The sequence below is a fragment of the Trachinotus anak genome, unplaced genomic scaffold (genome assembly GCF_046630095.1).
Source record: "Trachinotus anak isolate AG129_WGS33_773 ecotype Australia unplaced genomic scaffold, CSIRO_AGI_Tana_v1 ptg000026l, whole genome shotgun sequence".
In the NCBI taxonomy this organism is placed as follows: domain Eukaryota; kingdom Metazoa; phylum Chordata; class Actinopteri; order Carangiformes; family Carangidae; genus Trachinotus; species Trachinotus anak.
In genome coordinates, this window is record NW_027273877.1 from 13,098,749 (window position 1) to 13,122,316 (window position 23,568).

Below are 23,568 nucleotides of genomic sequence, written 5' to 3' on the forward strand. Positions count from 1 at the left end.
AAAATGAAGGGTCCCACTCGGCCCCTGGATGAGAGCAGTCACAGTGTTTGTGATTCAGAGCAGCAGAGAATTGACAGAGTTTGATCTTAAAATCAGAAAGTTGATGAGAATCAAACTGCAACAGTCTCACAGATCTTCTGTTGCTGCTGCTGATCTGAACACCAGCAAAGCTGCAGCTCTCTGCAACCAACAAATATTGCAGCTGTTGTTGTGTGTTGATGTCAGCACTGCAGCATCATGGGAAGCCACAGACCTTCAGACTGCAACACAAACCAGATCAAAGCAGGGCCAGTGGCTGAGGCGGGAAAGTGGAGACAAGAGGAAACTCAGCTGGGACATGGAGGCAGGAAGGATTAGATTGATGCTGGGAGCAATTTATGAGCAGCTCCCACCTCCCCAACATCATAGTGAATAAACAGCTGAGGAGCAGATGTTGTGTTGTGGTCAGAAACACAGCAGCTTGTGTATGTTGTGGAGCTGACAGTACCATGGGAGGACGCAGGAGAAACGGCCTCTGAGAGGAAACAGCTCAGATACACAGAGCTGGCAGCAGAGGCAGAGGAGCCTGCTCTGAAAGCTGAGCTCCAGGGGAGGTTGGCTGTAGGGGTTTTGTTGGCAGATCAGTCTGGTCCCTGTTACCTGAACTGAGCTGCTCTCACTTCTGTTCTCTTCAAGTCCACGTTGTGCTTCTCTGAACCTGTGCACTGTGAACTCAAAGTGCTCCAGGTGTCCTTCATGTCATATCTAGTTGATTGTGTGTGAACACAACAAAAGCTCAGACTTGATCTTGAAGAATGGAGCTTCTTCTAATCACATGAGTAACACAAGTGGTCATGTGACTGTGGTTCAGGAGCAGTTACCAGAGCAGACTGACACTGACACTCAGAGAAACTCTGTTCATCAACTAACAGACCTAAACCGTGGACGTTGTGCTGAGCTGAAGGGTTGTAGGACTGTGAGCACAGGTTTGATCTCTGCTCTGTGACCTTCATTAACCCCGTCCTCACTCAGTCTGCTCCTCATTGGGGGTTGAAAATCAGATGAATTCTACTTCCTCGTTCAGTGAAGATCTAAAGACCTAAATTTCGACATGACACCGAAAGAGTTACCCATAGTGGATTTGATTACAGCTACAGAATCTGCTAAAAAGAAAAACAACTTAATCGAAACTGAGGCCGAACAGCTAAGGTTAAAAGTGTCCGAGGCCAAGGACCCCCCTCCAACCTCACTTTCGAGGAGAGGAAAGCAGTGACAGCATTGGGCAAATACCAAAACATCACAATACTCCCAGCAGACAAGGGTAGATGCACAGTTGTGCTCAATACAACTGATTACCAGGACAAGATCCCTGTACTACTCAGCGACTCTAACACCTATGAAACTCTGAAACGAGACCCGACCAGTGGTTATAAAAAGAAGGTGATAGAATGTCTACAACAACTGCAAAAAAGAAGGGGTCGTTGACAAAACACAATATTACCGGCTTTATCCCCAGGACTCCATCCCCTGCCTATATGGACTCCCCAAAATCCATAAAGAAGGGGCCCTGCTCAGGCCCATTGTCAGCAGCATAAACTCACTCACATACAACATAGCCAAATACATAGCCAATATCCTGGTACCTTTGGTGGGCAACACCCCACACCACATCCAAAACTCCATAGACTTAAATGGAGCCAGATGAAGCCATGGTTTCCTATGATGTGACTTCTCTTTTCACCTGCATTCCAACCGTGGAGGCTTCGGCTTCAGTAAGAGAACGACTCACACAGGACAACTCCCTGCAAAACCGAACAAATCTCAAACCCAGACACATTTGCCAGCTTCTGGATTTATGCCTAAACACTACATATTTCCAGTTTGACGGCAAATTTTACAGACAAAAACATGGCTGTGCCATGGGTTCACCAGTATCCTCCATTGTGGCAAATCTATACATGGAGGAGGTGGAGAACAAGGCTTTGAACTCCTTTGAAGGAACTACACCGAGCCACTGGTTCAGGTATGTGGACGACACATGGGTTAAAATCAAAACCAAAGAGGTGCAAACTTTTACCGAACACATTAACTCAGTGGACAAAAACATCAAGTTCACAAGAGAGGATGTCAAGGACAATAGTCTGCCCTTCTTAGATTGTGACGTCCATATGAAAAAGGACAGGAGCCTCCACATCGGGGTATACAGAAAACCCACACATACAGACCAATATCTACTTTTCGACTCACACCACCCCCTGGAACACAAGCTTGGTGTTATCAGAACCCTGCAACACAGAGCTGATAACGTAGCCACCAGCTCACAGGCCCAAAGGGTAGAACACAAGCACCTGAGAGGCGCCCTCACAACTTGTGGTTACCCCAACTGGACCTTTGTGAAAACTGCTTGTGCTTCCAGAAAGAAAAGTAGCAACATGGTTGAGAAAGAAAAACCAAACAAGAGAAACAACATAGTTATACCATATGTGACTGGGGTATCAGAAAAACTCAGGAGGATCTTCAACAAACACTGTATCCCTGTGTATTTCAAACCCTGCACCACACTCAGACAGAGACTGGTACACCCCAAGGACAGAACACCACACACCCGAAAAAGCAATCTGGTGTATGCAGTCCAATGTAATGAGGAATGTAAAGACCTCTACATTGGAGAAACAAAACAACCACTGCATAAACGCATGGCCCAACACAGGAGAGCTAACTCCTCAGGTTTGGACTCTGCTGTCCACTTACATCTTAAGGAGAAAGCTCACTCCTTTGAGGACAGCAAGGTTCACATCCTGGACAGAGAGGACAGGTGGTTCGAAAGAAGAGTGAAAGAAGCCATCTATGTAAAAGTAGAGAAACCATCCCTCAACAGGGGAGGAGACCTCAGACACCACCTATCTCCAATTTACAATGCTGCCCTTTCATCCCTTCCCAGGAGATTTAACAATTTAACCTCTAAAAAAAACAACTGTTCACAAGTGGCATGTGACTCCAACGACTGTTGTTATAACACAATAGGGCTCTAACAAAGTCGAAACCAACTCTCCACCAAGACAGTCACTCTAACGACTGTCGTTGGCAGATGGAGCACAAAGGGAACCAATGACATCATCAGCCTTGTGAAAGCCCCTCCCAGAGGTTAAAAATACCTGGGTCTCCACACCAGATAGTTGGACCAGTCCCAGCCTGGTCAGGTGCGAGAAAGAACTGATGAAGCCTCTTGGATGAGAGGTGAAAAGTCTTCCTAGACAAATAACCAAGTCCAGTTGCTTTGGATTTAAAACTCCTTTGAGTAACACAAGTTCTTCTTTAAATATGTGGACACAGAGAAATATTTTCCCTCCTCCTGTAAATGTGACATTGTGCAGTTGTTTGGTGACTTTGGAACATTGAAGCTGCTCCACCATGTTTGTTCTGAACAGTGTGACTGAGTTCTCACTGTTTGTTCACGTCCTCAGTGTTTTGTTTCTGTGCTGATGTCTGTAGTGTCAGAGAGGGAACAGACTAAACAGACGTGAATCCTCTGATTCTCCTCTGATTACAGACTGAACTGAGGTCAGCAGCAGCTGATCAACCTGTGTTCACATCAACAGCTGTATGAATGTTGTGCTGACATTTGGATGATGTGTGTAGATTATTGATCAGGACAAATCTGATTGATTATCAATCATCGATCTACATCTTTGATTCTTTATTCAGATTGGAGAACTGCAGGTTGTCAGAGATCAGCTGTTCTTCTCTGGTCTCTGCTCTGAAGTCCAACCCCTCCCATCTGAGAGAACTGGACCTGAGTGAAAACCAGAACCTGAAGGGTCCAGGAGTGAAGGATCTGTGTGGTTTTCTGCAGAGTCCAGACTGTAGACTGGAGACTCTGAGGTCAGTTCACTGTTGTAGATCTTATATCTTGAATCCACAGCTAATGAAGCTTCACACACAAGTTGAATCCATTGACTGTGAATGAATGAATGACATTGTAAATAGTTGTTGTCTCATGTTTCCAGTTGTTCTTCTCTCAGACTGAGAATGATTCTTCAGTTTCAGCTCATTTCACTCACTTGTCATGAATAATGTCTGTTCACTTCAGTTCAACCTTCACAGCTCACACACTCGTATTTCTCTCAGTCAGAGGACTCATGTTTTCTAAACCCACTGGAGAAAATGTCCAGTGTTAGTTGTTCAAGTCAATTCATTTTTATCACAACAACATACACAAGATCCTCACAACTAATATTTGTCCAAAGAAAGTGAAGAAACAATCTTCTTTTTTTCAGTAGATTTCACTGAAGTGTCAGGACTAATGTCTGTTTGATCAAACTGTGTGTCTGTTTTCATCTGTAACACAACACACACAACTGTTGTGTTGAAAATGTTGTGTTGTACTGACATGATGATGATCCACAATAACAGAAGAACAAAGTCACTCTACTCATTTTAGACAAAGATCACTGATCAGGACAAATCTGATTGATTATCAATCACTGATCAACATCTTTGATTCTTTATTCAGATTGAGGAGCTGCAGTTTGTCAGAGATCAGCTGTTCTTCTCTGGTCTCAGCTCTGAAGTCCAACCCCTCCCATCTGAGAGAACTGGACCTGAGTAGAAACCAGGACCTGCAGGATCCAGGAGTGAAGGGTCTGTGTGGTTTTCTGCAGAGTCCAGACTGTAGACTGGAGACTCTGAGGTCAGACTCCATGTTTTCTTTCTGTGCTGAGATGAATGTGATGTGAAAGTTGTGTTGACACTGAGCTGCAGACATGAGGCTGATATTATACTGATCCACACTGAGGATCTTCATGGTAAAGTCTGTTTTCTTCTTCTCTGCTTTTAGTCCAGTGACTGTTTCTCTTCAACTTTCACCTCAAGACTTTTTAAAACACCAACAGAAACACATTGAATCTGTCAGACAATAACTGATCTATAATCAATAGCTGATGGTCCCAACACTTTTATAAAGCTCTGTGATGTTTGTATTGACTCCAATGTTCAAAGCCAAGTTGTCATACAATATAAATCCTTTAGGTTTGACTGTGTTAAATATTTGAGCTCAGTCACCAGGTGTCTGTGTCTCTGCCGTTCCATCAACTAGTGAATTTAATATATATTTCTATACATTTGTTCTCATGTCTCCAAACTTCAGCCTGACATGTTTGTTGTCTTTGAAAACTTGAGGATCTTTAGTAGAATCTGCACAACATGAGTTTGTATAGATGGAGCCACAGGTGGAGCTGGCAGAGTTGAAGAGGTGGAGTCACTACGTCTTTATTGAAGCAGCAGCATGTTGTCATGAATATTAATGAGAGCTGTTTTTACTTTGTCTGTTTGACTCTTTGTGGTTTCAAGCAGGAACTTTGTCTCCTAAACTCACATCTTTGATTCTTTATTCAGATTGATCAGCTGCAGTTTGTCAGAGATCAGCTGTTCTTCTCTGGTCTCAGCTCTGAAGTCCAACCCCTCCCATCTGAGAGAACTGGACCTGAGTGGAAACCAGACCCTGCAGGATCCAGGAGTGAAGGGTCTGTGTGGTTTTCTGCAGAGTCCAGACTGTAGACTGGAGACTCTGAGGTCAGACTCCATGTTTTCTTTCTGTGCTGAGATGAATGTGATGTGAAAGTTGTGTTGACACTGAGCTGCAGACATGAGGCTGATATTATATTGATCCACACTGAGGATCTTCATGGAAAAGTCTGTTTTCTTCTTCTCTGCTTTTAGTCCAGTGACTGTTTCTCTTCAAATTCAACCTCATGACTTTTTTAAACACCAACAGAAACACATTGAATCTGTCAGACAATAACTGATCTATAATCAATAACTGATGGTCCCAACACTTTTATAAGGCTCTTTGATGTTTGTACTGACTCCAACATTCAAAGCCAAGTTGTCATAGCAACAGGTTGTTTCATCACTTTAAATCCTGTAGGTTTGACTGTGTTAAATATTTGAGCTCAGTCACCAGGTGTCTGTGTCTCTGCCGTTCCATCAACGAGTGAATTTAATATATATTTCTATACATTTGTTGTCATGTCTCCAAACTTCAGCCTGACATGTTTGTTGTCTTTGAAAACTTGAGGATCTTTAGTAGAATCTGCACAACATGAGTTTGTATAGATGGAGCCACAGGTGGAGCTGGCAGAGTTGAAGAGGTGGAGTCACTACGTCTTTATTGAAGCAGCAGCATGTTGTCATGAATATTAATGAGAGCTGTTTTTACTTTGCCTGTTTGACTCTTTGTGGTTTCAAGCAGGAGCTTTGTCTCCTAAACTCACATCTTTGATTCTCTATTCAGATTGAGGGGCTACAGGTTGTCAGAGATCAGCTGGTCTCCTCTGGTCTCAGCTCTGAAGTCCAACCCCTCCCATCTGAGAGAACTGGACCTGAGCTACAACCAGAACCTGCAGGATCCAGGAGTGAAGGGTCTGTGTGGTTTTCTGCAGAGTCCAGACTGTAGACTGGAGACTCTGAGGTCAGACTCCATGTTTTCTTTCTGTGCTGAGATGAATGTGATGTGAAAGTTGTGTTGACACTGAGCTGCAGACATGAGGCTGATATTATACTGATCCACACTGAGGATCTTCATGGTAAAGTCTGTTTTCTTCTTCTCTGCTTTTAGTCCAGTGACTGTTTCTCTTCAAAATTCACCTCATGACTTTTTAAAACACCAACAGAAACACATTGAATCTGTCAGACAATAACTGATCTATAATCAATAGCTGATGGTCCCAACACTTTTATAAGGCTCTGTGATGTTTGTCCTGACTCCAGTATTCAAAGCCAAGTTGTCATAGCAACATAAATCTTGTAGGTTTGACTGTGTTAAATATTTGAGCTCAGTCACCAGGTGTCTGTGTCTCTGCCGTTCCATCAACTAGTGAATTTAATATATATTTCTATACATTTGTTCTCATGTCTCCAAACTTCAGCCTGACATGTTTGTTGTCTTTGAAAACTTGAGGATCTTTAGTAGAATCTGCACAACATGAGTTTGTATAGATGGAGCCACAGGTGGAGCTGGCAGAGTTGAAGAGGTGGAGTCACTACGTCTTTATTGAAGCAGCAGCATGTTGTCATGAATATTAATGAGAGCTGTTTTTACTTTGTCTGTTTGACTCTTTGTGGTTTCAAGCAGGAACTTTGTCTCCTAAACTCACATCTTTGATTCTTTATTCAGATTGGAGAACTGCAGGTTGTCAGAGATCAGCTGTTCTTCTCTGGGCTCAGCTCTGAAGTCCAACCCCTCCCATCTGAGAGAACTGGACCTGAGCCACAACCAGACCCTGCAGGATCCAGGAGTGAAGGGTCTGTGTGGTTTTCTGCAGAGTCCAGACTGTAGACTGGAGACTCTGAGGTCAGTTCACTGTTGTAGATCTTATATCTTGAATCCACAGCTAATGAAGCTTCATACACACGTTGAATCCATTGACTGTGAATGAATGAATGACATTGTAAATAGTTGTTGTCTCATGTTTCCAGTTGTTCTTCTCTCAGACTGAGAATGATTCTTCAGTTTCAGCTCATTTCACTCACTTGTCATGAATAATGTCTGTTCACTTCAGTTCAACCTTCACAGCTCACACACTCGTATTTCTCTCAGTCAGAGGACTCATGTTTTCTAAATCCACTGGAGAAAATGTCCAGTGTTAGTTGTTCAAGTCAATTCATTTTTATCACAACAACATACAGAAGATCCTCACAACTAATATTTGTCCAAAGAAAGTGAAGAAACAATCTTCTTTTTTCATTAGATTTCAGTGAAGTGTCAGGACTAATGTCTGTTTGATCAAACTGTGTGTGTGTGTGTTTTCATCTGTAACAAGACACACAACTGTTGTGTTGACAATGTTGTGTTGTACTGACATGATGATGATCCACAATAACAGAAGGACAAAGTCACTCTACTCATTTTAGACAAAGATCATTGATCAGGACAAATCTGATTGATTATCAATCATTGATCTACATCTTTGATTCTTTATTCAGATTGAGGAGCTGCAGTTTGTCAGAGATCAGCTGTTCTTCTCTGGTCTCGGCTCTGAAGTCCAACCCCTCCCATCTGAGAGAACTGGACCTGAGTCTTAACAACCTGCAGTATTCACACCTGAAGGATCTCCGTGGTCTCGTGGAGAGTCCAGACTGTAGACTGGAGACTCTGAGGTCAGTAGAGGGGCGGAGTCAGTCCATGCTGCTCTCAGCAGTATTGTACTAAACACAGTTAGTATCAGAGCAAAGATCCAGTGTTTCCTGTGAACCTCCAACCTCCTCAGTGGCTGCTTTCCTCAGTGAAGCTGTGAGAGGAGAACGGGGACAGGCTTCAGGATTGGACAGACAGACGGAGAGAGAGACAACAGTCAGCCAATCAGAGCAGCCAGAAGCTTGTTGTGATCATGTGTGTGAGTTGATGTGAAGACGACTGTTATTGTTGTGTTGATGTGTACAGGAAATAAAGCTGATTCCAGCTGACAGCCTCACAGATGGACAGAGACAGTGTCCTCATTCATCAAACTGTCCAATCTGCTCTGAGACTGTTTGTTCTCTGGTTTCAACACTAAACAGCTGATCAGTTTCATCTGTGTCACAGCTCTGAGATCAGTGTGATGGAGCCTGACAGTCCCTGGCTCTTAGTTACAGCCTCCATGTTCAGTCAGGTGATGTTTCAGAAGCAGCTCACATGTTGATCAACACACAGAGACTCTGTGTTTAAAGTGACATCAGCTGACAGGTAACAGGAGTGAATCCATCACTGACCTGTTGCTGACTCAGCACTTTGTTTCCACTGTGGACTGAGTGAAATGTGCAGAGTGAACAGACTTGATGCTGAACGTCTCTGCAGGTCTGTGAGCTTCCAGCTCAGTGTGTTCACTCCAACACGTTAACATGAGAGCTGAGAGGAAGCAGCTGCTGCACATCTGGTCTGAACAGGACTGAAGTCCCTGCTGCATCACTGACTGATGAAGTGAGTCTCTGTAAACACTGATTCATCTCCTCTGCTTTCTTCTTCTCTACACAGATGGGAGCCTCTCTAAAGATGAGAGTGGAGAGGAGAGCTTGATGCAGCAGTGACTGACAGAGGAACCAGAAGAAGTGGAGATGACTCTCAGTGCTGCAGTCTGAACTGATCTGAGAACAGCTCCACTGTCACACACAGAGTCCAGTCCACCATCATCCCTGTGTGTTCCTCTGGATCTGACAGAGCATCATCAGTGTCTCTGGACTTAAAGCTCATCAAGTTCAGCTCTGAACAGTTTCCTTGTTGAGCTTCACAAAGAGGGAATTTCACAGTGAAATGACTCAGACGTTGACGCCTCATGTTCTTCAGCTGAACTTTACAAGATATTATTGTACAGGAGAAACATATAATATAATAATGTTTTTATCCTGACTTCCTGTTTGATTCCTGGTTTTTAATCTGTCATTGTTTTGACATTTTACTCCTCTTTTATTCCATAAAGCTGCCAGTTTATTCCTAAATGACTGTGTGTGTTATTGTTGTGTTGTGTGTTTGTTGTGAAGCTCTTTGTAACACTGTGTCTGTCGCTCCCCGTCAGTCCAGCTAAGTCCTTTTTGTCTTCTCCCCTAATGTCTCCAGGATTTGTGTTTCCTGTTTTACTTTGATACTCACCCGGTGTCTCGTTTCCATTCCCTTCACTTCCTGCCCTCCTGTGTGATTACCTGGCCCCGCCCTAATGTGTTTCACCTGTGTCTCATTGCCCCCCCTCCCCCAGAGTATTTAGGCCTTGTTCAGAGTGCCACCCAAAATCTGATTTTTAGCCCATCCAGATTGGAACTGGAGCTCTTTTGAAGTCTGAACAGTCACAAATCACATGAAATCCGATTTGTGGAAACCAGATCGAAACCACCTTTGGGAGTTAGTTTCAGATCGCATTTGGACAGATGTGTCTCAGTCTGAACAGCTCCAAACACTCAGATCGGTTTTGACTGTCCGGGACATCACTCTACACGATGCCAGACCCAGTGTGTTAGGAAGCCCCGGACGATGCGCTGCAGGTGATCTCCCACAGGGATCTTGATGTACTCTTTTTGCAGAGCAGTCAGGGCGGTACACGCCTCACGGACAACCACGCACACCGTTGCCTTACCAAAAAGGTGCGCAACGGTGCGGTACCCTGACCCTGTGGCCAACCACTACAGGGCAACTGTGACACGTTTCTCCACCGCTTTTGCCGGCCTGAGGTGCGTGTCCAGGCGTGTGAGCCTTGGTCGTAGGCGATCAGTGAGCATATTAAACGTTGCTCGGCACATTCTGAAATTTGCAAGCCATTGGTCATCGTCAAAACTGCCTAGGACTACATTTTCCCACCAGTCATAGCTCTTCGGGTGGCACCACACTCATCGCTGCACAGAAACTCCGGCAGTGAGTGCAGCATGAAGCATTGTTGTGTATAATCCTACCAGCCTCCTGCGGCGTTGCAAATGTCTAGTGCGTCTGAGATGTTCTGCACCTCTACTGGACAGTGATAAGGCCAATATACTGAGGTGACCTGCCTCCATCATGTTTGTTGTTGTTGTTGTTGTCACTGTCGCAATTATATGATGTCAGACGCTTTGTTACTACAGCAACCTGTCAGATCAGTCAATGTGGCACAGTCTGAACAGAGCTATATCCGATTTGGACACTTGCGAAAAACAGTGTGGACAGTCAGCCCTAAAAATCGGATTTGTGAAGGAATCTGATTTGAATCAGATTCGCCTGCAGTCTGAACGCGGCCTTAGTCTCAGTGTTCCCTACCCTCTGATCCAGTTCCTCTTGTCCCCTGTGTGACAGTGGTCCAGCCTTTTGTTCCTTTGTGTATATTTCTCAGTGAGCCAGTGTGCGACTACTTTCTGTCTTGACCTTTAGCCTGTCGATCATGTGCTGTCATCCTGTTGGACTGATTTCTGTGGAGTCGAACTTTTGTCTGAGTGAAGACGACAGGGACCAGATGTCCCCGTCACCACCGTTTCTCCTCTTGCTGGTTTATGATGCTGCTGAATCTGAATGAATTACACTTTTGTGTTCGTGGTTTTTGTAAAATGACCTTGTGCTCTATCAGACCAAAGGAGGAGACGCCTGAAGCAGACAGAACCTGTTTTACTGGTGCGTCTGCAGTAGAACCAGAACAACGTCTGTAATGTTACAGCTCCTCCTGTTGGCAGCTCCAGTACTACAACACAATACATGACAGCTCCCTGTTTTTAGTAACAATAGAAAGTTCACACAACTCAGTTTCTGCTACATTATATAAACTTAACCACTCAACAACTTAGTGGCTTCACTTTCTTTAACAGCCTCTGCCCTCAGTCTTGGTGTCTTATGGGAACTCTAACAGGCCTCCCACAGCTTGAAGTGTTTCCACAGTTCTCAGTGCTCAGTCTCATTTCTCACTGAGGACTCAGGTGTGGCAGCAGGTAGTGGGGACCCTGCAGGTCAGAGTCTTTCTTGGTGGTCTCTTTGTCCTGGTCCTGTCTCTGCAGGCTGCTGTCCGTTCTCCATCAGCTGTGGTGAGTCAGGCACATTTTCAACAGCCTCAGTTTGTTGTGAGGAAATCAAGGTCTCCTTTGTTTTCAGTGTGTGTCTCCTGGTTCTCCTGTAGACCGGCTCATGTTCAGTCTGTACAGTGTAGGACCTTGGCTGTTCATGTTTCTTCAGAGTGACAGCCGGTTGCCAATGGTTCTGCTGTCTAATTCTTCCTCTTTCACCTTCCCACACCTCAGGTCGTTTCCTTGTCCCACGGTCAAAGTGGTGCTTCTGCTTGTTGTGTCTGAGAAAACAAAAAGTCTGACATCTCTAACTGGTCTCTCTAAAGATGCAGCCGCCACGGTCCCATCAGGCATCAGAGTTTGGGGCCACACTGAATATGGAGGACACGGTGCACTATTACACTGAATAATCAAAGTGCTGTTGCACTACACTGCTGCAGATACAAGTCGTCCCCACGTTTTGATCAGTTTATGAGCACGAGATCAGTGTTTATACAGAGAAGCAGCACATCAGAAGGACTTTTCCCCCGGAGGCACCGAGCCCCCAAAGTTAAAGTGCACTTGTTATCAGAGCTTGAGGGGAAATGCACAGAAACGGCCCAGGGTGAGCTTTTATATTATATAATCTTTTATACTTCCTGTATGACAGTTCAAGACTTGAATACTGCAACGCTTGTCTTTGGACAGTGAGAAAAACAACAGAATGAAGTAGTTAATGCTGCATGTGTTTTTAATGCAGTCACCATCAAGGTCAGAATACAAGTCCCCTCCAGATTTCATAGAGTTTAATAGCATTTTGAGCGCTCAGTGTGAGAAAACGTGGCCTGGATGCCATGTGATGACAGATTTCATCAAGTTGTAGTTTCTACAAATCACTGTTGTGCAGTGATGCTCTTGCTCACACACAGCTGGAAGCTCAGATCTTAAACTGAACTGTATTTTCACTCCCTCCCTGCAGGTCCAACAGCTGTGATACAAACACAGCAGACTGTGGCGGCAGCAGCGGGAGAAAAGGCTCGTTCCAACTGCCCACTCATGAAATCTGGAGATGTTAGTCAAGTCACGTTGGAGAAAGTTTTATCCAGCGGGGGGAAGAATATTGCCACCAACAACAAAAAGCTTGGTCTCAGTGTCAGTCCTGATTTTAGAGATAAAGTGGAGTTTAAAGATGATGGAGTGCAGAGCTGCTCCATAGTTATCAGGAATGTGACGGAGCAGGATGAAGGCTGCTGTCGCTGTTTGTTTCAAACCAGCCCTGACAGTGATCTCAGTGTTACAACCTGCCTCCAGATCTATGGTGAGATCTGACTGCATTACAAGTGGAACCTGTTTCAATGAGCAGTTTGTGCAGACTTTTGTACAAACTAACAACTTCATCCATTTGATATTTGTTCAATATCTGTTTCTCTGCAGAGCTGTTAATAGTTGTGTTGCTGCAGTCATCATTGCTGCAGTCATCATTCCCTTGATTATACAACATAAGAAAAGGTATTTCTTTAAACCAGCCTCTGTGTTGTTTTAATACCTGTGTCTGCGTCTATGAGAGTTCATAAATGTTTGTCCACCTATAACTGTTGTTAAATCCTTCCCTCCTTACTCAACCTTCAGATAAGTGAGACGCCTCAAACTGCAGCGAACAACACCAACACTTAAGACTCTCTTTATACTGTCATTCTTCACTGGTAACATTCATTGATCTGGATTCACTTTGGTTTATGTTGATTTGATACCTTCCAACTTGCCTAACTTGTTCATAAACTGTTCAGATTAAATTGATGACATAGCATTGACTGAGTAAAGAAACATTTTGAATGAAACTGATACATATATATTTAACTTCCAGGACCCAAACTCCTGAAGTCACACAGGAGAACAACAACAACAACTTCCTGGATGATTTCCAGTGACATCTTAGGAGCAGTGTTTCCAACTGTTTTCAGTAAAGCCTGTACATACATACAGGCCCGGATTAAGAATTCAGAGGCCCCTGGGTGCAAAGTTTTTGAGGGCCCCCCTCCCAATCAAGGTTTTGAATTATAGGCTATTTGATGCAACAGCAGCAACAATATCAAAACATTAGCCTACTCACTGGCTTCTGCAAACACATACTGCCTCACCTCCACCAATCCAGTTCTATGATTCAGATTCTTCCATAATACACACACACACACACACACACACACACCTGTTAGTGTTTCTTTCCTGTCTGTCTGTCTCCTCCTCTCCTGTCTCCAGATGCTCTTTCGGTCCTCTCCTCCACAGCTCTCCAGGTGCTGCCTCTCTTTGTCTTTGTCTTTGTCTGTCTGTCTCCTCCTTTCCCCCTTTTTCTGTCCTCTCTTCTTCTAGTGATAAAAAGGATGCAAACAGCATAGGTCAACATGTCTAAAAGCCTTAAGGTATATGATATTAAATGGAAAATGAAACATCTTGTTGATAATGATGATGATGCTATGTTCATGTAGGTTGTCCTCACTCAGACACACACACACCTGTAGCTGTCTCTCTCCTGTTCTGCTCAGCTCTGTCTCTCAGGGGTTCTCTCTCTGTGTCTGTCTCTCTCCTCCTCTCCTGTCTCCAGATACTCTTTTCTATGGTCTAAACAGCTGACTAGCTCGTCAATAGTGACATTGAACGTTTCTATCGGTGTCGCTCCTGGCCTTTCAGTGTTACTTCATGCTCTGCAGATTCATCTGAAAACACTTTGTGCTTCTTGGCTGCTGCAGGTCATCTTCATATGACTGGCACACACCGGGAACTTTCTTTGCAGATCTTTCAAAATGGTCAAATTGGTCTCAAAGTGATACAACCCATGATCTCAAAGACTCGAACAGACGAACAGCAGTCATCAGATCCATGTTTGCTTTTTGTAATGCTTCACTTGTCACTTTGAACCTGCTGAAGACTCAGTCCCAGAAGCGTGCCGTAAATGACATCTCAAGACGGCCCAACTCTGAACACAGTGCTGCTGCCTGTGTCACGTTTTTCTCCTGTATCAGAGGACATGCTCTTAATTACATCCCTTAATTGTGTGTAATTCCCACAAAGGGCTTTAGATGCATCTGCACGGCAACTCCAACGCGTTGATGACTGTGATTTCAATGTCATGTCTACCTTGATGTCTGCATTATTGAAGACTCTGTTCCGTCTATGAGTCGAACCCTCACAAAAGACATATAAGGACTGCATGAGGTGAAAGAAACGACTTGCATCTTGACAGCTGCCTTCTTCACTGTTGACACCCACCAAATTGAGAGAATGTGCTGCGGAGGGAATGTAATGGATTAATGGATTCTTGTTCTTACAGTGAGCCTGCAGCCCGTTATAACGCCCCGACATAGTACTTGCATTGTCGTATGCCTGGCCTCTGCAGTTTGAGATATCTAAGCTTAAACTGTCAAGCATAGCCATTACAGTGTCAACAACACTGGTACACAACAGATGGTACACCACCTGTGCTGGAGCACACACACACACACACACACACACACGGACACACACACACTACAGTAAAGCATTAAATCGTTTACAGCTCAGTTATAAAACATTAATAAGAAAAACATTTGGGTTGCCAGGATGTGCTGGTGATTATCCTCCTCCTCCTGTAACACCTTGATCATGCAGACTCCATTATTAACAGTTTGACCTCTGACCTTCAGGAAAACAAGTTACAGAGCATCTGGACCAAAATCATCTCATAAACATTTTAAATTAAAGTCTCAAACTTTTATCATCAGTTCATTAAAATGTATAACTGCAGATGACTCACTGACTTTTGCTGCCGACTCATTAGAAAGTGAGAGAGTTGTTTTCATGATTACGAGCTGAACAATGAAACACAGTCACTGACAGAGTGGGAGCTGACCAGTAAAAACAGCAGGGTCAGTGTCTCGGTGCAGCCGGTCTGTTTTGGTTCCCATCATTCTGTTAACACCTGATATTTCAGATTTGTGCTGTGAAGCTCCACATTGTGTTGACTGACAGAACTTGGTGTTATGGTTCCACTGATCTGTCACTGTCTGTTTAAATCTCTATGGACCGAGTCCCCGACAAAAACCATGTCAACTAAACCGTCCCACTGCAGGGTCCATCCAGCGTTCACACTCCACCTGTTTGGTTATGGACTCTGGTGTGTTTGTGTGTGTTGTGCTCTCAGCTGACACCACCTGAAAACGATGACTGACCTCAGGACTGTGATTAAACAGCTCTGAAATCCATCTGGTAACGTAAACCGTCAGGGAAGAGATCCTATGACTGATCTGGAAGCCTCACAGTTCTGAAGTTAAACAGACACAGTAACTGTCCTGCTGGAGCCTGTTTCTTCCTGTCTCCACCTGTGTGCCTCACCTTCCTGTTCCAGTCCTTTCATATGACACTGATAAGAACTTTGAGCTCTTTGTGACCTGCTGAGTCTTCTGCCACTGGAGTCCGTCCACTTCAAGCTTCATGAGCTGTGTTCAGAGATGCTCCTCTTGTAAGTGGCTGTCTGAACCTCTGTCATCACTGAGCTGCTTCACCACAGAGCTGCTGCTCACTGGATGGTTTCTGTTCCTGCAGGAGATCAGCAGCTGCTCAGCTCTTCAACCCACCAACAGTCAGAGTCACTGAGGTCTGTTTGGTCAGGAGACAGGAGAGGAAGTGATTGGCTCAAGGGAATCACCAACCAGCCAATCAGCGACAAGTTGTCAGTGTGGGTGCAGACCATGAAGTTTCAGAGCATGGTTCAGATTAAAGCAGATAATCACTCAGGTGAGCAGGTGAGTGTGAGTGAAGGCCGGTGCAGAAACCGTGGAGCTGCTTCTCTCTGTCCTGACACATGAAGACTGACAGACTCTGCAGGACAGGTGGTCCCTCTGGGCAGCAACAGGTTAAACTTGGCTCTAAAATGTTTTTCAATTCAACTTTATTGATATAACATATAGATAACATACATAAAATATGTCCTACAAACACTTTGGCCAAAGTGATTCACACAGGATTAAAACAACACAACAACAAAAAATACTAAAAAGACATCTAAAAGAAAGGGAGTGGAAGACCTTAGTGATCTGCATGGAACATAAAACCAAAGAAAATCTCATGTCACAACTTTACAGTGGTTTCTGAAAGGTACAGAGAATCACAACAGTCTAAACAGGTAGTGATAAAAGTGTGAGTGAGGATTCTGAGTGACTTTGGAAACATTTCTTATTTCTTCCTCTAAAGATCTGAGGCTAAAGTGATCCCAAATATGTGATTAGTGTTTTCATTTGTTTGCTGAGACCAAACACAAAGTGTAGATTTTCTCTTGCTGCTTTTAAAATGTTTTTACACATCCATGTGTTAATGTTAGTGAGACAGGTGATGAGAGAGAGCAGTGCAATGGAGTCATTTGGGGAAACAGAGATGTACAATTGTGTATCATCAGCGTACAGATGACACCCAATATGGTGATGGTTGATACTGTTTCCCAGTGGGAGCAAATATAGTGATAACAGGATTGGGCTGTGAATGGTTCCTTGAGGAACACCATATTCAGTACTGTGGGTCCCCTGAGGATATTCACCATTCCTATGGCTGTTTCATTAAATAAGAATAAATCAGACTAAAACACGGTCAGAGACCGGCTCATTTCTCATTTACCACTTTGATTACAGCACTCTCTGTGCTGTGGGTTGCTGAATAACCCAATTGGAACTTTTCTAAAATGTTATTGGTTAAATGTTTCCTGAGTTCAGAGGACTTTATTCGTCTTGTTGTTCCTTAGGAGAGAGTAAGGTAGCAGATTGGTTGACATCATAGCTGGGAGCCCATGACAGTTTGTATGTTAATATTTGCTATGCTGGCTCTTACAGAAATGTTTTCTTTTAAAACTGTGCTGAGATTTTCTCAGTTGAAAGTTGAGTTAGACTGAGAGCAGGTGGTGGATTTAAAAGATGATCAACTGTAGAAAAGAAAACTGTGGTTATTTTGGTTTTCTGAATTAATCGTCTCTCTTTCCTGACGACGTAACTGTTAATTAAAACCCTATGTTTAAAAACATACAAGTGAACATGTGATTTGCTTTTCCTCTGTCCTCTCTCAGCTTTTCAACAGTTTCTTTTTCCATGGTGATTTGATTTGTGGTGTTTGTTGATCAGGAGAAACTGAGTCGAAAGAGAATCTTAAATTATCATTGGAAGCAACGAGGTCATTGAATAAGTCAGTAGTGGATGGAGGAAATGTGTTCAAATGATTTGCTAATTATGGTCATTGATAATGCTGCACTTCACATCAACAGTCTCTCGATGTAAAAACAGTGAAATGCCAACATTAAAACCTCTAGTAAACAAAGCCCAGAGTATTTCTGTGGATCAGCTGTGAATGACGGCCAATGAGAGAAGAGAGGAGCTGATGAAGATGATGATGCTCTCACCAGCCCTGGGTTTTACCTCTCAGGCTGAACTAAACCTCTGATTGGTGGAGGTTGTTCTGGCTCCTGAAACTCTACTGCCCCCCTCACTGTGTCGGTGAAAATTTAAACTACATTTGAATTTACATTGAATTATTATTCTGCTACAAACAGCAGAACTAAACACCAGTCAAATATAAGGCTATAAAAAACAGGAAGTAAATATAAAAACATTATTTACCACACAGAAGGATTTAAAGTACTGTTAATTAATGATGAATTAAACCAATGATACTTGTTGACTTATCATTAAGATATATAGACATGCTCATATAAAAAGGCTGGGAGATATGGCTAAAAACCTCATATCTCAACAGGCTTAAGAGAAGCAGTAAATGTGCAATAAAATACAATGCTATGAAAATGTAACAGTAACATAATGAGTAGATTTGAACTTCAACTTACATTTTTACTTTAATCTTGAAACATTTTAACTTCTACTAGAGTAAAAATCTTTGTTGGTTTCTATTCACTGCAGGGGTTGGTTACAAATATTTAGCATATACAACATTATGAATATGATCATTTAATATATCTTCTATGAAGTATTATTGAATACATCAATAAGATGGAGGATAAAAACAACATGTTCCTCCTGTACAATAATATCTGGTAAAGTTCAGCTGAAGAACATGAAGCTTCAACGTCTGAGTCAAACTAATCTTCAGAGTTCAAGTCATTTCACTGTGAAATTCCCTCTTTGTGAAGCTCAACAAGGAAACTGTTCAGAGCTGAACTTGATGAGCTTTAAGTCCAGAGACACTGATGATGCTCTGTCAGATCCAGAGGAACACACAGGGATGATGGTGGACTGGACTCTGTGTGTGACAGTGGAGCTGTTCTCAGATCAGTTCAGACTGCAGCACTGAGAGTCATCTCCACTTCTTCTGATTCCTCTGTCAGTCACTGCTGGATCAAGCTCTCCTCTCCACTCTCACCAACATCTGTGTAGAGAAGAAGAAAGCAGAGGAGATGAATCAGTGTTTACAGAGACTCACTTCATCAGTCAGTGATGCAGCAGGGACTTCAGTCCTGTTCAGACCAGATGTGCAGCAGCTGCTTCCTCTCAGCTCTCATGTTAACGTGTTGGAGTGAACACACTGAGCTGGAAGCTCACAGACCTGCAGAGACGTTCAGCATCAAGTCTGTTCACTCTGCACATTTCACTCAGTCCACAGTGGAAACAAAGTGCTGAGTCAGCAACAGGTCAGTGATGGGTTCACTCCTGTTACCTGTCAGCTGATGTCACTTTAAACACAGAGTCTCTGTGTGTTGATCAACATGTGAGCTGCTTCTGAAACATCACCTGACTGAACATGGAGGCTGTCACTAAGAGCCAGGGACTGTCAGGCTCCATCACACTGATCTCAGAGCTGTGACACAGATGAAACTGATCAGCTGTTTAGTGTTGAAACCAGAGAACAAAGAGTCTCAGATCAGATTGGACAGTTTGATGAATGAGGACACTGTCTCTGTCCATCTGTGAGGCTGTCAGCTGGAATCAGCTTTATTTCCTGTACACATCAACACAACAACAACAGTCGTCTTCACATCAACTCACACACATGATCACAACAAGCTTCTGGCTGCTCTGATTGGCTGACTGTTGTCTCTCTCTCTGTCTTTCTGTCCAATCATGAAGCCTGTCCCCGTTCTCCTCTCACAGCTTCACTGAGGAAAGCAGCCACTGAGGAGGTTGGAGGTTCACAGGAAACACTGGATCTTTGCTCTGATACTAACTGTGTTTAGTACAATACTGCTGAGAGCAGCATGGACTGACTCCGCCCCTCTACTGACCTCAGAGTCTCCAGTCTACAGTCTGGACTCTCCACGAGACCACGGAGATCCTTCAGGTCTGAATCCTGCAGGTTGTTGTCTCTCAGGTCCAGTTCTCTCAGATGGGAGGGGTTGGACTTCAGAGCTGAGACCAGAGAAGAACAGCTGATCTCTGACAAACTGCAGCTCCTCAGTCTGAATAAAGAATCAAAGATGTGAGTTTAGGAGACAAAGTTCCTGCTTGAAACCACAAAGAGTCAAACAGACAAAGTAAAAACAGCTCTCATTAATATTCATGACAACATGCTGCTGCTTCAACTGGAAACATGAGACAACAACTATTTACAATGTCATTCATTCATTCACAGTCAATGGATTCAACTTGTGTGTGAAGCTTCATTAGCTGTGGATTCAAGATATAAGATCTACAACAGTGAACTGACCTCAGAGTCTCCAGTCTGCAGTCTGGACTCTGCAGAAAACCACACAGAACCTTCACTCCTGGATCCTGCAGGTCCTGGTTCCAGCTCAGGTCCAGTTTTCTCAGATGGGAGGGGTTGGACTTCAGAGCTGAGACCAGAGAAGACCAGCTGATCTCTGACAAACTGCAGCCCCTCAATCTGAATAAAGAATCAAAGATGTAGATCAATGAGTGATAATCAATCAGATTTGTCCTGATCAATGATCTTTGTCTAAAATGAGTAGAGTGACTTTGTCCTTCTGTTATTGTGGATCTTCATCATGTCAGTACAACACAACATTGTCAACACAACAGTTGTGTGTGTTGTGTTACAGATGAAAACACACACACACAGTTTGATCAAACAGACATTAGTCCTGACACTTCACTGAAATCTACTGAAAAAAAGAAGATTGTTTCTTCACTTTCTTTGGACAAATATTAGTTGTGAGGATCTTGTGTATGTTGTTGTGATAAAAATGAATTGACTTGAACAACTAACACTGGACATTTTCTCCAGTGGATTTAGAAAACATGAGTCCTCTGACTGAGAGAAATACGAGTGTGTGAGCTGTGAAGGTTGAACTGAAGTGAACAGACATTATTCATGACAAGTGAGTGAAATGAGCTGAAACTGAAGAATCATTCTCAGTCTGAGAGAAGAACAACTGGAAACATGAGACAACAACTATTTACAATGTCATTCATTCATTCACAGTCAATGGATTCAACTTGTGTGTGAAGCTTCATTAGCTGTGGATTCAAGATATAAGATCTACAACAGTGAACTGACCTCAGAGTCTCCAGTCTACAGTCTGGACTCTGCAGAAAACCACACAGACCCTTCACTCCTGGATCCTGTAGGTCCGGGTTTTCACTCAGGTCCAGTTCTCTCAGATGGGAGGGGTTGGACTTCAGAACTGAGCCCAGAGAAGAACAGCTGATCTCTGACAAACTGCAGCTCCTCAACCTGAATAAAGAATCAAAGATGTGAGTTTAGGAGACAAAGTTGCTGCTTGAAACCACAAAGAGTCAAACAGACAAAGTAAAAACAGCTCTCATTAATATTCATGACAACATGCTGCTGCTTCAATAAAGACGTAGTGACTCCACCTCTTCAACTCTGCCAGCTCCACCTGTGGCTCCATCTACCGTATTTGTACTGTAGGGCGCACTGGATTATAAGGCGCACTGTCAATGAATGGTCTATTTTCGAACTTTTTTCATATATAAAGTGCAACGGACTATAACAGTCAGATAAGTCAGTCAAACTTTATTAAACACGTTCACAATAACTCCCAACCTTGTTCAGTTATAACACGTAAAAAAAACACAGTCTGACACCGCTAAATCAAACGTTAGCGTATTCACAATAACTCCTGATAGGTCCTTATACACACACACTGTAATATTATTGTGGCCGGAGCACGGCTTACTCCTCCTCACAGTGGGGCGCTGTGTCACCCTGTGGCACTGATTTGTGGGCGGGGAGCGCACCTTTATATATATGGGCCTGGGTACACCTGGCGCGCTCTCTCTCTTCCTGTTCCGCTCGTCCGTGGTGGTGGCTGTGGCCTGGAGTGGCGTGGTGAAGCCGTGTGGCGTTTTGCCATAATAACGCACGCTCTGCCCTTCAGCGCAGTGCAGCGCGCCCAGCATCAGTGCGTCTTTGGCGTGTCGCCAGAACGACGCGCGCTCTCCTTCGGCGCACGGTGTGGCGGACTGCTGGAGTCACGGGGCTGAGCTGCCCTGCTGGGGGCCTGTCAGCGTTGTGGCGCGGTCTCCATGTGACCTCTCGGCGCTCTGTAATGTCCTGCTGGTGAGGCCCAGAAACTATTAAAGCCACCATCTCCTGGACCCACTGCTGTTTTGGCTGCGTTTGGTTCACTCTGACTGTTTTGGCTGCGTTGGTTCACCCTGACTGTTTTGGCTGCGTTGGTTCACTCTGACTGTTTTGGCTGCGTTTGGTTCACTCTGACTGTTTTGGCTGCGTTTGGTTCACTCTGACTGTTTTGGCTGCGTTGGTTCACCCTGACTGTTTTGGCTGCGTTGGTTCACCCTGACTGTTTTGGCTGCGTTTGGTTCACTCTGACTGTTTTGGCTGCGTTGGTTCACCCACTGCTGTTTTGGCTGCGTTGGTTCACTCTGACTGTTTTGGCTGCGTTGGTTCACTCTGACTGTTTTGGCTGCGTTGGTTCACCCTGACTGTTTTGGCTGCGTTGGTTCACTCTGACTGTTTTGGCTGCGTTGGTTCACCCTGACTGTTTTGGCTGCGTTGGTTCACCCTGACTGTTTTGGCTGCATTGGTTCATCCTGACTGTTTTGGCTGCGTTGGTTCACCCACTGCTGTTTTGGCTGTGTTTGGTTCACTCTGACTGTTTTGGCTGCGTTTGGTTCACTCTGACTGTTTTGGCTGCGTTGGTTCACTCTGACTGTTTTGGCTGTGTTTGGTTCACCCTGACTGTTTTGGCTGCGTTTGGTTCACCCTGACTGTTTTGGCTGGGTTGGTTCACTCTGACTGTTTTGGCTGCGTTGGTTCACCCTGACTGTTTTGGCTGGGTTGGTTCACTCTGACTGTTTTGGCTGCGTTGGTTCACCCACTGCTGTTTTGGCTGCGTTGGTTCACCCTGACTGTTTTGGCTGTGTTTGGTTCACCCTGACTGTTTTGGCTGTGTTTGGTCCACTCTGACTGTTTTGGCTGCGTTGGTTCACTCTGACTGTTTTGGCTGCGTTGGTTCACTCTGACTGTTTTGGCTGCGTTGGTTCACTCTGACTGTTTTGGCTGCGTTGGTTCACTCTGACTGTTTTGGCTGCGTTGGTTCACCCTGACTGTTTTGGCTGTGTTTGGTCCATCCTGACTGTTTTGGCTCACTGAAGCCGTTTTGACTCCTCAGCTCTTCTGAGCTGTGGGGAGGCAACGTACTAAGGCTCTTCACAGAGCTGGTGTCAGGGCCTATTGCTACTCTAAGGATTCTGTTTAGTTCATTAATCAACCTTGCAAAGATTTATTTTGTATTCATTTGTTTAATTTGTTGAACATTATTGACTGTTTGTTGTTTAAGGAACATTATTTACCTTTGGTTTGTTTCGTTGTTTTTAATCACTTAAAGTAGTGTGTGTGTGTGTGTGTGTGTGTGTGTGTGTGTGTGTGTGTGTGTGTGTGTGTGTGTGTGTGTGGTAGCAATCAAGGGCCATATTAACTGGGAGGCCAGTTTTATAACTTGCTTTCTTGTCTTTGTGGACAGGTGCGGAGGGCCAGGCGGCGACCCAATTCCTGGTGGTGGTATTTTCTTCACGAACCCCTTGCGGGTGTGTGTGTTTGCAGTGTCACGGGTGTTTTTGGTTAGTTATTCCTCCCCCTTGATTTGATTTTGGGCTGCCGTAGCCTCCACAGCCCTGTTCATTCCGCTCTGTGGCCCCAGTACGTAATTACGAGCCAGTACTG

General features: G+C 44.1%; 2 protein-coding genes and 1 long non-coding RNA gene across 14 annotated transcripts in view; 1 reads left to right on the top strand and 2 right to left on the bottom strand.

Moving 5' to 3' along the window:
- LOC139609598 (NACHT, LRR and PYD domains-containing protein 12-like) overlaps window positions 1-23,568 on the bottom strand; it is a 107,364-nt gene that overhangs the window by 66,640 nt on the left and 17,156 nt on the right. For 2 of the 7 annotated variants that reach the window (XM_071464403.1, XM_071464402.1), the window contains exon 9: window positions 20,917-21,093. The exons of 2 other annotated variants lie outside the window; for them this stretch is intronic. In XM_071464403.1, the coding sequence (XP_071320504.1) occupies window positions 20,917-21,093 (177 nt within the window). Of the gene's footprint in view, window positions 1-16,268; window positions 18,832-19,684; window positions 19,859-20,106; window positions 20,284-20,916; window positions 21,094-23,568 lie in introns of those variants that run through there. 3 more of the 7 variants (XM_071464404.1, XM_071464401.1, XM_071464408.1) reach the window with 3 other exon arrangements.
- Window positions 1-23,568, top strand: part of LOC139609602 (protein NLRC3-like) — an 80,119-nt gene that overhangs the window by 12,053 nt on the left and 44,498 nt on the right. For 2 of the 6 annotated variants that reach the window (XM_071464423.1, XM_071464424.1), the window contains exons 9-15: window positions 3,685-3,861; window positions 4,493-4,669; window positions 5,374-5,550; window positions 6,272-6,448; window positions 7,154-7,330; window positions 7,963-8,136; window positions 8,990-9,450. In XM_071464423.1, the coding sequence (XP_071320524.1) occupies window positions 3,685-3,861; window positions 4,493-4,669; window positions 5,374-5,550; window positions 6,272-6,448; window positions 7,154-7,330; window positions 7,963-8,136; window positions 8,990-9,005 (1,075 nt within the window). In that variant the 3' untranslated portion in view covers window positions 9,006-9,450. Of the gene's footprint in view, window positions 1-3,684; window positions 3,862-4,492; window positions 4,670-5,373; window positions 5,551-6,271; window positions 6,449-7,153; window positions 7,331-7,962; window positions 8,137-8,989; window positions 9,451-23,568 lie in introns of those variants that run through there. The other 4 variants (XM_071464426.1, XM_071464427.1, XM_071464425.1 and 1 more) reach the window with 4 other exon arrangements.
- LOC139609805 (uncharacterized) lies at window positions 21,426-23,402 on the bottom strand. Its single transcript, XR_011685365.1, has 3 exons — window positions 22,983-23,402; window positions 22,408-22,469; window positions 21,426-22,010 (listed from the first exon to the last, which is right to left on the bottom strand). It is a non-coding gene; the product is annotated as an uncharacterized lncRNA (long non-coding RNA).